The following is a 15,601-nucleotide window of genomic DNA, read 5'->3' as shown; positions in this document are numbered from 1 at the left end:
GGAATGTGGGCGTGTCAGACTGAAGTCTCACTGTCCTCATGAGGAAGCTACCACTACATCAACTATCACAACCAAAGTTCCCACGCATTTAAATAGAAATATCTAATCACAAACTGTTGAAACAAAAGACTATTCAGTCAAAACCGTTTCAGCTATCAGAATTGTAGTGTATATACATATAAGGTATACTTTCTGATACACAGTGTATTGGCGAGACAGAGCAATTATGAAGATTTAATCAGATATTTATGCATCCACATAATTTCATTTTTGTTTTATAATTCAATTTTTGTATTTAATGTCTTGCATTACCCTCGATTTAGACAGAACTTATTTTCAGGATTGATGTGTGTTGTTTTCAAATGAGCCTAAACTCACACAACAGAGGTTTAGAACAGAGACAAACACAGTCAGCAACAGAGCAAAGGATAAAAGTTTGCTTCTTTTATTTTGTTGTGCATGTTATCTCTGTGTATAATAATTAAGTTCTTATCAAAATAAAGGTTCAAAAATATTTAAACAATCATGTGCAACTCTCTATGCAGGGCACAGTACCATATATGTTTACATCATATTGAATAAATAGCTGGTTAGAAGGAAACAGACCTTGTAAAAACTCTGAACATGTACCAAAAAACACAGAAAACAAAAATGGATTTTAACTCTTCTCACACACTTAATATGCTTATTAAATAATTTTTTTTAAATATCATTATCAATATCATCACCCAGATGTTAGTGAAGTCACATCATTGCAGCTTCAAACGGAGCGTTTTGGCCATTGCTGATTGAGGAGTGGACAGAGAAATGAGGCACTTTATGCTAACTACACAATTTAGGCCCATCCTAAAGCATACCCTAGTTTCTGAACGAGCGTCATGTTGTAACACTTGAAATTAGTGACTGAGATTATAAACTCATCAGAAAACTGTTTACTGAGATCAAAATGTAAAGCAGCTGTTTGGCTGTCCTCCATACAGTCAGATAACTCTCCCACTTTGCACTGGTTTAACGCTTTGCATTTGCATTGTTCTTCAAACCTGAAAGCTGCATCTTTCTATGCATACTGTATGTTCAGCTAATGAAAGCTGGTGGGTCATCAGCACTCTCCAAATGAAAATATTTCCCTTTCTGGGAAAATGTGATGAAACTCGGTGTTCTTCTCACCGTCACTGCTCCCCTGCTAAGACAAACAGAGAACAGAAAATGAAATGTCTCCTGTTACAGTAAACAGAGTATCAGTTACTAACAAAGTAAAAACAAGTTGCGGCATTTTATTAATATTACTCACTGTTTGTAAGCTGGAACCCTGAAATACAGACAGAATAATGAAAAACAAAATGATTAACATGACAGAGTTTAGCAAAGCCAAATTATCAAATAACTCACTAAAAATATCACCAAAAATATCATGTAAGTACATATAACTACAAGGTGCATAAATTCCAAATTCATTATTGGAGTAAAATCTGCTGTAATCTCACCATTGTTGTTTCTTCTCCAGATGAAGAAACCAAAGACTGCCAGGAGGAGTAAAGCTCCTCCAACACCTCCAACAACAGGACCAACAGGAAACACTGAGGGAGAAACTGAAAAGGTCCAAAATGTAAGATCATTCACACTGCTGCCAAACCAAGCTGCTGTTTCCAGTGTTAATGCATCACTTCTGAACATTGTATGTGGTTAAGAAGAACATTTTCTTCTTTAATGGTGTGGTTCATGAGATCTGTAGTGGCCAGATCTCAGTTTGGATCATAAAGAAGAAAAATAGTGTTTGTGTTTAGGATGGTTTACAATGTAAAAGCAGACACTGTAAATACTGCTTCAGCCTGATTTAATTATGCATTTTTGGCTTTTTTGTTATCAAACTTCTCCTTAGCACCATTCTTCTATACATGGTTATATGATGAGGTTGTACAATATTTGGTGTTCATTATATTGGTTCATGCCTACGATCAGATTTGGCACGTTTGAGAAACTTTAGCAGATTAAACTCCCTTTCATCCTAATTAATGTCTCCATTGTTTCCTCTGACACTGTGCAAAATATTTTACATAACATACAGTTGTAATTTATTGACATTAAAATGACATCACTAATGAATTTCTGTTGACTCAAGAATTTCATGCAGACATTTATTTCAGAGTTTGTTTGTTTTTTTAAATATGATGGTGTTGTAAACTTTGAGATACAGAACTTAATTCCTGAGCCTTTCTCACCCCAGTTTGTCCGGATCGCTGTCTTGTCCAGTTTGGTGATGATGTCTTCCTTAACATCAGAGAGCTGAAACACACAGTCGTACCTCCTCCAGTCCTCTGGCTTGATTGATGAAACATTCAGCTCAACGCTCATCTGGAAGCTCCCGTCGTGGTTGGGGAGGATCTCTCCATGCTCCACACCCTCATGAATTTCCTCTTCACCTCTCCGCCAGAACATCATGGCTCTCTCTGGGTAGAAACCTGTAGCATGGCAGCTGACTAGAGAGGAGGGAGTCCTCTGGAGGAGAGAAACTGAGGGAAGAACTGGGAAAAGATAAAAACAAAATAGGGAGAGAGGCTTTATCTGGGACAGCTGATAGTCATTGATGAAATGCTTGTCTATGCACTGGTTCATTTTCCTTGAAATGGTGCTGTAGAATAGAAACAGAAAGGGAAGCTTTTGCAACGAAATATAATAGCATATGTAATTCTACCTGTTCTCTGCAGAAAGCTCCGCCCATATTTCACATACTTCTTCAGCCAGTCGGGGCACCTGTTGATGTAGTAGTTCTTGTTGTGCTCTAATCTGGGTTTTTCAGTATCCCACTGCAGTTTCGTGACGACAGCCTGTGGCTTAGGAGCAATCCATGTTAGTGTCTGCAGGTCCAACGCTATGAAGTCTTCCCCATCATAACCATACTGATTAAAGCCTGTGATTTTATCAGTCTCATCGTCCCATTCACAGCCATTCATCCTCTGAAAAATGTGAACACCTGACAGGGAGAGAGAGAGAGAATGCAGAGCCAGTAAAGTTGTGGATGGTTAAAGATGATCAGAAAAGTAAATCCTGCTGCGAGTCGTCAATATTTATCATCAAAACAACACCCGCATCATAAGAGGAAAAGAAATTCTCATCTTTATTATTCTTGTCCTTGGAAGTAACCATTTACTTCAGCTACTGTTGATGTACACAGTGACAGCGACCTTGTATATGGCAGGGATTTTTCTTGCCATCCCTCTAACAGAGCAAATTAAATTAGGTCAGTAATTTATTCTGGTCACTAGAACAGAGTAAATATCTTACTTGTAATTTTACTTATGTGGTAGACTGAGTGTTTTAGGTGTGTAAATGAAAACCTCCAAATAAAATGAAATAAATTATGATGGGAGGATGTAAGTCTCGCTGTGTGTGTGTGAATGAAAAGAGCAACATTTTAGGTAAAGGGTGATATTAGTGTACCTGCAGTTTGGTTTAAGCGCTTCTTCAAACTATTAATATTGGCTCTGAAGACCTGCTGATTCCCAGAGCACTTCTGCGTGTACCACTCCAAGTGCTGAGGATCTTTTTTTATTAACTCCTGCATCCAGTCCAGTTTGGGTTCAGCTCTCCTGATGCTGCTGTCGCAGTAGCCCACTAAAACCCCATCAACTAAAGCCGCACCAACAAATTCTGGGAAGTCTGAGATCCCAGAGGAAGCAGTGATGAAATATTTCAGGGAGTGTTTCACTGTTGAGGAAAACATGCCATTAATGAATTTATTTACAATGTAATTTTACTAATAATTCAATATTTATTGCTCTTAAAAAATTCCTTCTCGTGAATTTTAAGCTAATTTCATCTTAAGTCAAATCTATCATATCTGTATTATATACTTCTATCTCCTTTTTTATAGGACTGTCTCAGGTTAAAATAGCAGATTGTCGCTTTGTTGGCTACACTGCCCCCCAGTGTTTAAATATGGTATATATAATAACCATATTATATATACCATATATATAGTATATAATAACAAATGATGTACTAATATTCTAATTTAAACTCAATAGTAGTAGCAGCCGTATCACAAGAAGGAGTAGCAGTACTATTTGTTGCTGATATACAACTAATTTAGTTACATTAATGGGAACTGTGTGTGACGATATCAACGGGTTGACAATGTCAGCAGTTTTTCCTCGTGATAACTGCGGATTAAATATCAATAATATTAACTAAATTAGGAGGAGATGTTTCAGCAGTGCATTTATGAGCCATTCCTAACTTCCTCCTACGTGTAAATAATTGTAATTTAGGAGATGATAAAATTAAAGACGAAAGTAAAACTAAAAACGCAGCATCAGAGTACCGTTATACAGGAAGAAAGGACAATAACAGCTGTTGCAGCACAGACGTGCTTTACAGAAATAAAAAGGGATGATTTTACCTGCAGATGAAACGTGACAGGAGAGGAGAAAAAAACACAGGCTGTTCATCCTGTTTGTATAAATAAGATGGGTCCTAAAACAGGCCGCTGATAAGAAATGTGAAGAGAGAAACTGGGGGTGTGAAAGCGTCTCTGACCAATAACGTATCATTTAGATGAGGGCAGAACACACCGGCCGACCAGTCATAACTTATCGTGCTGAGTGCGAAAGTGAAGCACTGCATAATAAGCTGGGGGGGGGGGGGTTCTGGGTATTTTTTTCTTTTTCTTTTTCTTTTAGGATTCAGCAGTTGAGCTTTTCTGCCAATTTTACCACATCTGCCTTTTATTTCAAAAACTCGTTAAAATAGGTCAGCATATGTCAGGGATGTGTCTTACTGTAAGTAACTTTTAGGACCTAAATGACAAAAGCATTGTCCTCCTGATTAAAAATGTAGATTTTTTTGAAATTTATCTTCAATTAATTACTTTTTAAAAAAATGCGATTTATAATGCAGTAATGACTGCTTCATCAAACGATCATTATCATTGGATTTAAAGCAACTTCTTTTTATGTTCCGCTTTTAAATAAAAGTTATCTGACAATTAATAAAATATAAATGTGTATAATCTTATTATTGTTGTTGTTGTTGTTTATTTATGTCGTGATAGACTCCCTCTCTATCATAAAAAAAAGTCTCCTTCCTTTACATAAATAAACAAACCTTCAGTTAATCGAGTCACGATGTTTATATCCTCCTTGTCTCCGGGTTGGTGCTGTCGGTATCACATATCTCGCGATAATTTGGTTATCTCCTTTAAATGAGAAGAAATTGTACTCTTTTTATTTTGAGTTAAACGTTTTAATATGCCACTATAATGCTTTAAAAAGGCAATAAAATATAATTGAATCTAAGTAGTGAGTAAAAAGGTGTCTCAAAAGCACCACGAAAGGAGGAGGTAGACTTTGAATGGAACGCGTTCCCGCGAGGTTTCGTTTAGTTTAGTTGAGTAAATGCCACGTCTTATTCTCAGCCACCAGCATCATCAACGTAGGCAGAAATATTGGTAGTTCTGAGCCCAGGACAGATCAAGTTATCAAGTGGCCGACACTCGGTGATATCTGGCACGATCTGGTAAGATTTTAATCTTTATATTTTTCTGTTATGTTGCATTCAGACATGTTGCTTCTGCTGCAGCAACATGCTAGCAAGTTTAGTAACTAGCTAGCTAGCCAGCTAGCAGACTTTCCTAACAGCTAATTGAAACCTGCGGTCAGTGGTCCTCTTTGAGCGGCTTTTGCTGTTTACTTTGAGATTAAAGTTGATGCTCTCCACAGGGATTATCCACGTTCACCCACCAAACAGTGAGCAAATAAACAATCACAAGAGAAGACAAAGCTAGCTCAATCAAAGTCAGATTACCTTCACTTCATTGTATCGTCACAGCTAAAATGATACGGCTGCAAGCACACATCAGCAGATGCTGGTGCACATACATACACATGCAGCGATGTATTACAGTATTATATCAAAGCAAACCAGCTAAAAGCACAAAAAACACAAGCTACAAAGTTTGCTTTTTGATTTGAAGAGCTTCAGTCTGGAGTCACAGCAGTGGACAGTTGCAACGGCTTCATGCAAACTCTGATGTATTAAGGATAATTCGCTGTTGTCTTGATCAGTTCACTGATCAATCGCCACATTTGGTGCGGATCCCATTTCTTACTGGAAATGCGTCCTAAGACGCACGGAATGACATACGTAGTCATATATTAATAGGTTAGGCTTATTAAGGCTTATTTTTTTGACGTCTCATATCTTGGCGAATAGCTCGAATCCTGCATTTAAAGAAAGTGCTCGTTTCTGCAGTAACTTGTTGCACTGTCTGTACATGCGTAGTTTCTAATTTCCTCTTGAAATACCTTGGATGTCACACAAACTGTTAGGGCCAAAGATTGATTCTGACTCATATTCTGTTCTTCTTGTGATTTTTAAACTCACCATGAACAGAACGTGATCCTAAAATATGGCTAGATGTTTACTGATTAAATAAAGATAACATTGAGGACTATGCTCAATAACTTGTTGCACTGTCTGTACATGCGTAGACAGTGCAACAAAGAGTGACTGGGGATTTGTGCTTCAGCAGGAAACCTACGTCATAACCACAAACCCCTCTGAACCCTATGCTATAACCTACAACATAACCAAACATGCACCTAACTACACATCGGCTCTACGCAGCGCACAACTGTTTTAACTGTCCTGTTGAGTACAGTCAATTCCTTCATCTAATTTTTCGCCTCAGTTTTTGAATTTGTCAGTAAGAGAATAACAGTCATCATCTTACTATAAGGAATAGAATAATCATAGCATCAATATAAAGACTCACAAATGTCAGCAAATTCCTGGGGAGAGACTGGTGAAACAAAAGGGAATGTATAAAGAAGTGAAAAAAGCTTAACACAAATATGTTTGCAAGAAATGATCAAAACAAAGGGTGGGCACCCAGGAGGGAAAGAAGTCCCAACATTGTATCTGGTTCTAACAAACCACCATATATAAAACATCAGGACATGACCACAAAGAAATTAACACATAATGCACCAGGCACAAGCATAAATGCCAGTAAAGTTCAGCAACTTACACAGGTTACGTCGTAGGCTCTACAAAGACGGCCTGAGACTAACTGAGAAGCTTTGAGTGTAGATGTAAACATGCCCTCTGAGTTACAGCCATAACTGTATATAAATGAGGAACATAACCATTATTGCATCACCCATTGGTCTTGGATTCTTCTTGTTAAAGGAGCAGGAAGTTACTATATTTGGAGTAGAAGGTGGTAGTTATCAGCTGATGCTAGCTTGGTTACCAAGCTGCATTTTTAAACTGCTTAATATAGATGAGACTAGTAAAATATTACAATTTCATTGACAATTGTTCAATAAGGCAATAACAACACAAACAGAGTCATGAGGTCCAGTTCAGTGACTCAAAGTGTGGTCCACCCGACCCTGATCAGCTGCATTTCCCTGTCTGTCAGCAGCCTTAATCTTAAGCCTGAAGAAAATTAAACTGCAGTGTTACAAACAGATTGACCCTCTGTTGTTAAGGATGTGGAAACTGTCCACAGAAGGGAATTTCATAGTGAATTTTGCATCAAACCTTTAAAGATTTCCTTAATGTCATTTGGTTGGACAGTTTAAACTTAGAGTCTGTTTCTTCACCCTCACTTTGGCTTCAGTTTTGATGCTGCTGGGTTTTTATTTATTAGATGTCTTCTTCTCCTTTCTCTACATCCCAGGGTTTTAATATGGGCTGTTTACGTCTGCTGGCATTGACATTGGCAACATCTGCAGTACTGTTGTTAGCATCCCATTTAGCCACTGCTCACAGCCATTCCCATGGTGACCATGGACATACCCACGGCCACCATCACCACCACCATGGCCACTCACACGGCGAGGACGACCACCATGGGCACTCCCATGGCTCTCAGGTGAAGATGTTCCATGGAGCAAGCAAGTGGAGCGCTGAGGCCAACCTGCAGGAAGAGGAGCACGATCACGGACACGGGCACGATCACGGACACGGGCACGATCACGGACACGGCCATGGCCACTCTCATGATCACGGCCACGATCACGGACATGATCATGCTCATCATGAGAATGTTGTTCGAGTACACAAGGAGGGAGGTGGACACGAGCACTCACACGGAGGGGAGAGGACGAAGAGGGAGGCAGGCAAAGAGAAGAGGAACATGGTGGAGCTCTGGACACAGGTGAGTGACTGCTTGTTTAGGTTCAGCAGTTGGGTTTGAAGACAAATTAATCATAGTGGCATAAACCTGTTTTTCCTGCTGATGATTTCAGTATGTTGATACAATGTTCACTTCTCAGTAAAACTCTATAAAGCATGAAGACAAGAAACGTCTGTCTCATAAGCAGTGTTGGGACTAACGCGTTATTAAGTAACGCGTTACAGTAACTACGTTATTATTGTGGTAACGAGCACGGTAACTAGTTATTATGCCAAAATCAGGAACGCGTTACTCGTTACTGGGATTTAGATAGGGTCGTTACTCGTTACTTCGTGTGGTGGCATCGCGGAGCTTCCACAGATTCAGTAACATTAGCAAGTGGTGGAGGCCAGCAGGTGGAGGAGAGAAAAGGGACGCAGAAGGAAGAGAGACCCGAGGTGGCCGCCGGTCCGAGTGTGAACTGAACTTCAGGTAAGAAGTTATAACCTGCAGTCTATCTGGGTCAGATATGAACCAAGTTTAGGTGGAGTTTATTTTCGTTATTCTGACTTTTTTCCTACTGCCTACTAGCTAGCATGACTGAGTTTCTATACAGCTGGGTGGGTGCTATGAAGTTAATGATGTTGAACTTTATTTTGTTCATAAGGTTAATTATTAGAGTTGCCAACCGTCCTGTAAAAAACAGAATCGTCTGGTATTCAGAGAAAATATCATGCGTTTTGTATTGAGGTAAAAAGGAACAGTTTGTCCCGTAATTCAGCTAGAATGGAAAAAGACACAAAGCTGGATTTATTCTGTCATGACGCTGCAGCTGCCTCTTCTCCTCTCATTCTCGCCCCCTCCCTCTCCTGTTTCTACTTCAATCATGAAACTGATCAATGATCAGCTGATCGTCTTTGCTGTCTTGTTTGTTTATCGCCCACTTTGCGCCAGAAAGAGGAAACCAGGAAATGTCGCAATAAAAACAACAGCAGCACGTTTAAGCTTGATCAGCTGTTGTTAGAATTTATTCAGTATTAATTTCTACTATCAGCTGATGTTTGCTGGAGCCACAGCTGTAAAAGCTGCTGGTCATTATCAGTTTGGTTATCTGGTGAGAGGGAAACATGAAGATGAAACCAGGAGATGTCCTTACTGAATCATCAGAGCTGAACAGGTGATGGAGAAACAGGTTTACCTTTTAGGTGACATGAATGAGTTGAAGGGAAGTTATGAACTGTTTCTGAGAGACAAATAACACCAGGATCCTTTTTTATGTAGCTGACAGCTGGTAACTGTGCAGGGGCGGATCTAGCAAAGTGTTGCCAGGGGGCCAGGTAGGGCATTAACAGGGAAAGGGGGGCACAAAGAAATACTTTTCTTTCTTATTCTCATTTAAAATGTCTAGCTTTTATTAAATAATCATCTGAATCTTACAACAAACGATTGATAGATTGATACATATATACCATCAGAACAGTGTACATCACTGTCACAACAGCGTTTGTTTTCATTCAAAGGCTTCATGATATTTGCTATAATGGTGGGCCAGTCTCTAGTCAAAATGCCCGGGCCAATTTTTTGTCCCAGTCCAGCCCTGTATGCAGCTCATCTGCAGTCTGGTGTTACCTACATCTTCCTATTCAGAAGGCAGAATTTCCCAGTTCTGAGTACAATCGAAAGCACCACGACTGCAGTTTTTGTGTTGGATGTAAAAAGCGCACATGACGCTGTGACGTAGGCTAGAATCATGGCGGCGGTCAATGACGGTCCAGGCGTGGGATTTCTCTCGTGGAAATGTGCACATTATCTTTTCCTTTCTGTTGGTAGGTGGCACAGCGCACCTGTGGCAAGTAAGCAAGCTAGAAGACTGGCAAAGTTATGGAAGCAACACATTAACAAGAGAATTCTGAGTAAAACCAAAGTTACTTTCCCTAGTAACTAGTTACTTTGAAAGTAACGAGTAACTTGAAGTAACTGAGTTACTTTTGATAGAATTAACTAGTAATGTAACTAAGTTACTAATTTAAAGTAACTTACCCAACACTGCTCATAAGCCTCCAAGCAGCAAAGGCTTCATAAATGAAATTGCTTTTTAAAGCCTTAGTTTGTAGTGAGAGGTCTGTTATTGCAAGCTGTTGATCATGGTTTACATTCTTTTGAAGTTATAGTTGTGCAGCAAAGCAGCAGGATTCTTGAGACAAAATCAGACTCGTTGTGATCTCATAACGAATTGAATTGTGGAGTTTTGCACAACTGGGTGATATCTGTATGCAATTTATTGTGTGCCTTTATCTGTATCTTATCTAAAGAGTTTCCCTGGCTCTCGTTTGTTTCTTATTTTGAGGAACTTGAATGTGCTGTCTGTTCCCTGAATGACTCACAGCCTTGCAGTGGTGCATTGTTACTACTGAAGAACAAAGTTGGAGTTATAGTCGGCATCCAAATGGCTCCTTGGTGCTGTATCTGTGTGAGCCAGAAGCTCTTTAGTTTTGTTTTCCAGTCATCAGCTCTGTGCTGACCGATCTGAAAACCTCAGAATATTATATTTTATCCTTATATTTTATATTATATTTGTATCCTTTCCTTTTTTTTCCTCTCCTAGTTTATATATTTTCCTTCATGTTTCTTCTTTAGTGAGTTAAGGATTATCTTTCACATGAATACAAAGCATTTGAAATTTAAACTCCCTCCTTCATCTTTGTCTGCAGGCTATCGGAGCCACTCTGCTCATTAGTGCAGCTCCCTTCCTCATCCTGTTTCTGATCCCAGTTCAGTCCAACAGCGACCAGCACCAGAATCTGCTCAAAGTGCTGCTGAGCTTCGCATCTGGTGGATTGCTGGGTGACGCCTTCCTCCACCTCATACCACATGCTCTGGGTGAGTACGAGTTCCATTCTCATTTCCTTTTTCTTTTCCTTTTTTTTTTTACTGTAAGTTTATGTAAGTGAAGATTTTAAGTATTTATAAAGTGTTTCAAATATGCTCACGTTAATTACAAAGATCGTATGACAGAGACAATAGTTTTTAATTGATTACAGTGATATTCAGTCCAGTGATTTTGCACGTCGGGCACTGAAAAAGTAAACACATATATACAGCGAGAGATGTTGCAACAGTTAGAAAATATGACACTTTGTGGAAAAAAGTAAGGTTGTAGTCGGGCAAAGTCTTTGCGTCTGGTTTTGACTTCTTCTCTTCCTGTATCAGCACTTACGTGGTGTTATTGTCCAAGTGGCGACACCTGTCGTTCAGGAGAATACTGCAACGGCTAAATAGAAGTGACTGCGTGATGATGTTGCGGCGGCGTGCTACGCGACCCATGCGGAGGGTATACTGGTGCCTTTACAGCTTTGGCACTCCTGTCAAAGCCATAATTGCCTGTGATGGTAAAATGAGCAGCTCGGTGTCTCTGTTGGTTTTAACTTTTAGATTTGTTAAACAGCTGAGAGAGAAAAACAGAGCAGCACGATCCTCACTTTGTCTTTCTGACGTCTCCTCGTGTCATATTTGTTTTGCACAGAGCCCCACTCACATCACGAAGATGGGGATCATGGACACTCGCATGCAACTGAAGAGTCGCATGACCACGGCCACTCTCACGGTATGCATTAATGGGATTTCCTTTTTTTAATGTTGCCTGTGTGTTGTCTGGTTATTTGCCGGTGATTTTAAAAGAAAAAGTTTCTAAAGCCAAGCAGAGCTCATGAAGCAGTGCTCCCTATTCCCTACCTGTATAGGAGCGGCCCACGGTCATATGATGTCTGTGGGTCTTTGGGTTCTCGGTGGGATCATCGCTTTCCTAGTGGTGGAAAAATTTGTGCGTCTGCTGAAGGGAGGACATGGCCACGGACACTCCCATGGACACTCTCACGGTACGCTGGAGAAAACTCTTCTTTTGATCAAGCTCCTTTAAATTGCCCTGAAAGATCAGTTGTGTACAAAACCAGATTCCTGCATATAGTAAATGTTATTTTGTTGCTGTTTTCAGTTCAGAAGTTTTTTGTAAAACTGCATGTTCACTAGATTTCCCAGCTATATTCTCTGTAGGTGTTTTGAACTTTGTTCTGTGTGGCTTTTTCAGTTGCTCCCAAAGAGAAGGACAGTGATGGAGAGGAGGAAAAAGAAAAGAAGGAGAAGAAAGAAAGCAAAGATCAGAAACCATCAAAGAAAGAGGAGAAAAAGAGTACAGGTGAAGCACTGAAGTGTAGTTTCTGTGCTGAAGCAACTGATTTCAAACAGAATTTGAACCTGCACACACCCACACTTCTTTGAGCTTCTTAAAAATGCTGCTGCAGGACGTTCACTGATAGAGCTTGGTCACTGTGTGTGGCTTATTTTTACGAGTCATAACTACACAATAGTGGTAGTAAAAATGACATTTTCTACTGTTTATTCCCATTGCTGCCATCTTGGATTGTAAAGTTGGGTTATGGTATGGCTGCTCTGACTTTTTAAGGGGGAAAATCCCCTTTGGCGAACTCTGAATTTCCAAATTCCCACTTCAGATGGAACTGGGATAGAATTAACGTGGCGCAGAGGTTGGATTCTTGATTGTCTGGAATCTGCAAAAATGTGCAGTTGAGGATAAAACAGAACATGTTCACATGTGAGATGGTGAACAGACTGGTACCAGGCAGTCTCCCATTCAAGTACCAACCAGGCCCGACCCTGCTTAGCTTCAGAGATCAGCTGTGTGTAACACAAAACAGAACCAAGCTGCAAACATGTTTTCTTGGTCTTTCAAAATCTGTTTGGAATCAAGTTTTTAATGTGCGTGTCAGAGGAAAGAATGTTCACATTTTTCTTGGGTTGTTCTTATTTATGTTTTTTTTGTGGGAATCTTGAAACATAAAAAGCTCATTGTTTGCATCAATCCATGAGCCACTAAACACTTTACATATTCTTCGGGTCTTTACTGTTCCTTCCACTAATGCAGATATCAAGGTGTCTGGTTACCTAAACCTGGCAGCTGACTTCACACATAATTTCACTGATGGTTTGGCAATTGGAGCTTCATTCCTGGTTGGTCCAGCTGTGGGCACCGTCACCACCATCACCATCCTGCTTCATGAGGTCCCACATGAGATCGGAGACTTTGCCATCCTCGTCCAGTCTGGCTGCACCAAGAGGAAGGTAACCACCAAATATGAAAAAGCTGCAAAAAGTCTCAAAATCGTTGACACAGTGTACACACACACTTGTCAGTATACTTAACAAAGTATAAACAAGCAGCAAACAACAACTACATACAAGGAGGAATTAATAAGAACTATTCAAACAAAGACAGCCTGTCTACATGCAGTTTTCTAATTAAACTGTAAAGCGTGTTCACCAGGAAATGGTTATCCACCCACATACTGACACATCTTGTCTCGTGGTCAGTTTAGTCTCTAAATGACAACCCAAACAGCATCCACAGTCATTAAATATGTAAAGCCACTGCTCCACCTTCCCCATAAAACACAGTGGAAAACCTGCTGTGGTCTGACTGGCAACTGTGCTTTTGAACCATGAAACTCTTGAATTTTGGTATAGAGGCCAAAAAGTCCTTGGATTTCTGTGTACAGTTCTCAGCGTGCTTTTAACTGAGTGAAACTGTAAAACTCCATAGTGGTGCTGAAAATAGAGAGACTAGACGAATCCTTCAATTGTCACACAAGGGTAAATTTGGTTGTATCAGCAGTTTAAAAAAAACCAAAAAAAAAAAAACCCAAACCACATACACAAACAGAACAAGACACGGAACAGAAACACACAATTTTTACATATTTACATCATGGACAATAGTTACCAAAGCAGAGTACTGTACAGGTATTAAAATTAGAGTACAGATAAGGACAAAAAGTAGTAAACAAGCCAAACAAATATTTTTGGTACAAATTCACCCTGACTGTGTGATGCTGCTGTGCTCTTTGCTGATATGTACAGGGAAGCTGCTTTGGTCCACACATGCAAAACAAGCTTCCTCTTGCACCTTTCTTTCACAATAAAAGCCTTTGATATATGCACAGTATGACAGCTGTACTCTTGGAATATATGCAACATATTTAAAGCTAATTGTAAGATTTGAATAAACTCCTATCTCTGGTTTTAGCTTTAAAATAGAAAAATTATTTTTTCAATAGTAATTAAATATATATATATTTTTTTTTTTTTTTTTTAGTGCAGATTACCTAGTATGTGGTGCAAAAATAGACATTTATATACTGGATTAAAATGGGGACCAAAATATTCTGGTTCTCTTTAAAAGATTTTTAAAAATATATATAAAACTATAGAAAATTAATGAAGCATTGTCTTCTCCCTCCTTGCCTGCAGGCCATGTGTCTACAGCTGCTGACCGCTCTGGGAGCTCTGGCTGGGACAGCTTGCTCGCTGTTGGCTGAAGGTGTGGGTGCCGCTGCTACCGCCTGGATCCTGCCCTTCACGGCTGGCGGGTTCGTTTACATCGCCACAGTGACGGTGCTCCCAGAGCTGCTGGCGGGTCGCTCCAGTTTCGGCCAGTCTCTAATGGAAATTCTTGCCCTGCTGTTCGGAGTTGGCATGATGGTGCTGATCGCGGAGTACGAGTGAGGCGCTGCAGAGCGCACAGACTTCTTACAGCACAGGGGATGGAGAGACAGAGAGAAGAGGTCAAACGGTTAAAAAAGCCTTTTCACGTAGAGATCATGTGGATTATTTTTGTCAAAGCTGTGTTTCCTTGTTTGTTTCTTTTTTTTTTAAATTGAGTTGTATTTTGGCACAAACGCCACTACTTGATGGAAAGTGGAAATGTTTTTGTTGTGTAGTGTCTGTTTTTCTTAGCAGTTCATGCGCACATCCCTGATTTGTTTAACTACTTTGTGGTTTTTGAGAGGAGTAGTGTTAACTTCTTGATTGTTAACACTGCTCCACTAAAGAAACTGACAGCTGGAAGAAATAACATGAGTGGAAGGATTTTTGGGAAAGGGAAGAACGTGGATGTGGACTCTTTCTGTACAACGGCTCAGTATCAACTTAACATCTTCACTACATCGACCATCCGGCCGCCATCTAACTACATGCTGAGCTGACAAGTAACTTCCCTCTAAGTCAGAAACATTTTCCATCTGAATCCATATCAGTTTAAGATGTAACAGGTCTTCTGTTCATTTCAAGCTTTGGTGAGTGAAAGAGTGGAGACAGTGCTGGTGTGGCTCCCACTGAAGTGACTCAGTGCTCTGTTCTACTTGATTAATATCTGTTTAGTTTGAATGTACCCAATCTCAATATTTTTACATTCCACACAATAAAAGTGAATGTGGCTTTTACGCATGTGCTACAAATGGCAACATAATTACTCTGAAATTATTAAACTCTCACCTGGTTGTTTGTTAAAGTAGAAGCAGTTTTCACATTCCTAACCAAACTATTTTTTTCAGCTGATGACAAAGAATAAATAAAACACTTGCAGCTGTTCTGAAATCCTCAATAAAGGGTAATTATTTTCAAAGTGTT

At 39.7% G+C, this 15,601-nt stretch overlaps 2 protein-coding genes across 3 annotated transcripts; one reads left to right on the top strand and one right to left on the bottom strand.

Moving 5' to 3' along the window:
- Nucleotides 1-449: 449 nt before the first annotated feature.
- LOC147303335 (major histocompatibility complex class I-related protein 1-like) lies at nucleotides 450-4,529 on the bottom strand. Of its 2 annotated transcripts, none has more exons than XM_086280180.1 (7): nucleotides 4,400-4,529; nucleotides 3,439-3,705; nucleotides 2,693-2,971; nucleotides 2,220-2,522; nucleotides 1,485-1,589; nucleotides 1,292-1,309; nucleotides 450-1,180 (listed from the first exon to the last, which is right to left on the bottom strand). In XM_086280180.1, the coding sequence occupies exons 1-7, from the start codon at nucleotides 4,446-4,448 to the stop codon at nucleotides 1,170-1,172; spliced, it is 1,032 nt and encodes a 343-aa protein (XP_086136306.1). In that variant the 5' UTR covers nucleotides 4,449-4,529; the 3' UTR covers nucleotides 450-1,169. The 2 variants fall into 2 exon arrangements, with proteins under 2 accessions (XP_086136306.1, XP_086136305.1); XM_086280179.1 differs by having other exon boundaries at nucleotides 451-1,183.
- An 828-nt stretch (nucleotides 4,530-5,357) lies between these two features.
- On the top strand, nucleotides 5,358-15,601 carry slc39a7 (solute carrier family 39 member 7). Its single transcript, XM_086280178.1, has 8 exons — nucleotides 5,358-5,514; nucleotides 7,685-8,164; nucleotides 10,834-11,002; nucleotides 11,646-11,726; nucleotides 11,863-11,997; nucleotides 12,207-12,314; nucleotides 13,062-13,258; nucleotides 14,444-15,601. The coding sequence occupies exons 2-8, from the start codon at nucleotides 7,694-7,696 to the stop codon at nucleotides 14,696-14,698; spliced, it is 1,416 nt and encodes a 471-aa protein (XP_086136304.1). The 5' UTR covers nucleotides 5,358-5,514; nucleotides 7,685-7,693; the 3' UTR covers nucleotides 14,699-15,601.

Source organism: Aulonocara sp. 'chitande type north' Nkhata Bay, linkage group LG22 (genome assembly GCF_057382095.1).
Source record: "Aulonocara sp. 'chitande type north' Nkhata Bay isolate Kocher_YH1m ecotype deep benthic linkage group LG22, A_spYH_male_GT1.1, whole genome shotgun sequence".
Classification (NCBI taxonomy): Eukaryota; Metazoa; Chordata; class Actinopteri; order Cichliformes; family Cichlidae; genus Aulonocara; species Aulonocara sp. 'chitande type north' Nkhata Bay.
This window is presented reverse-complemented; position numbering and strand designations above follow the sequence as displayed.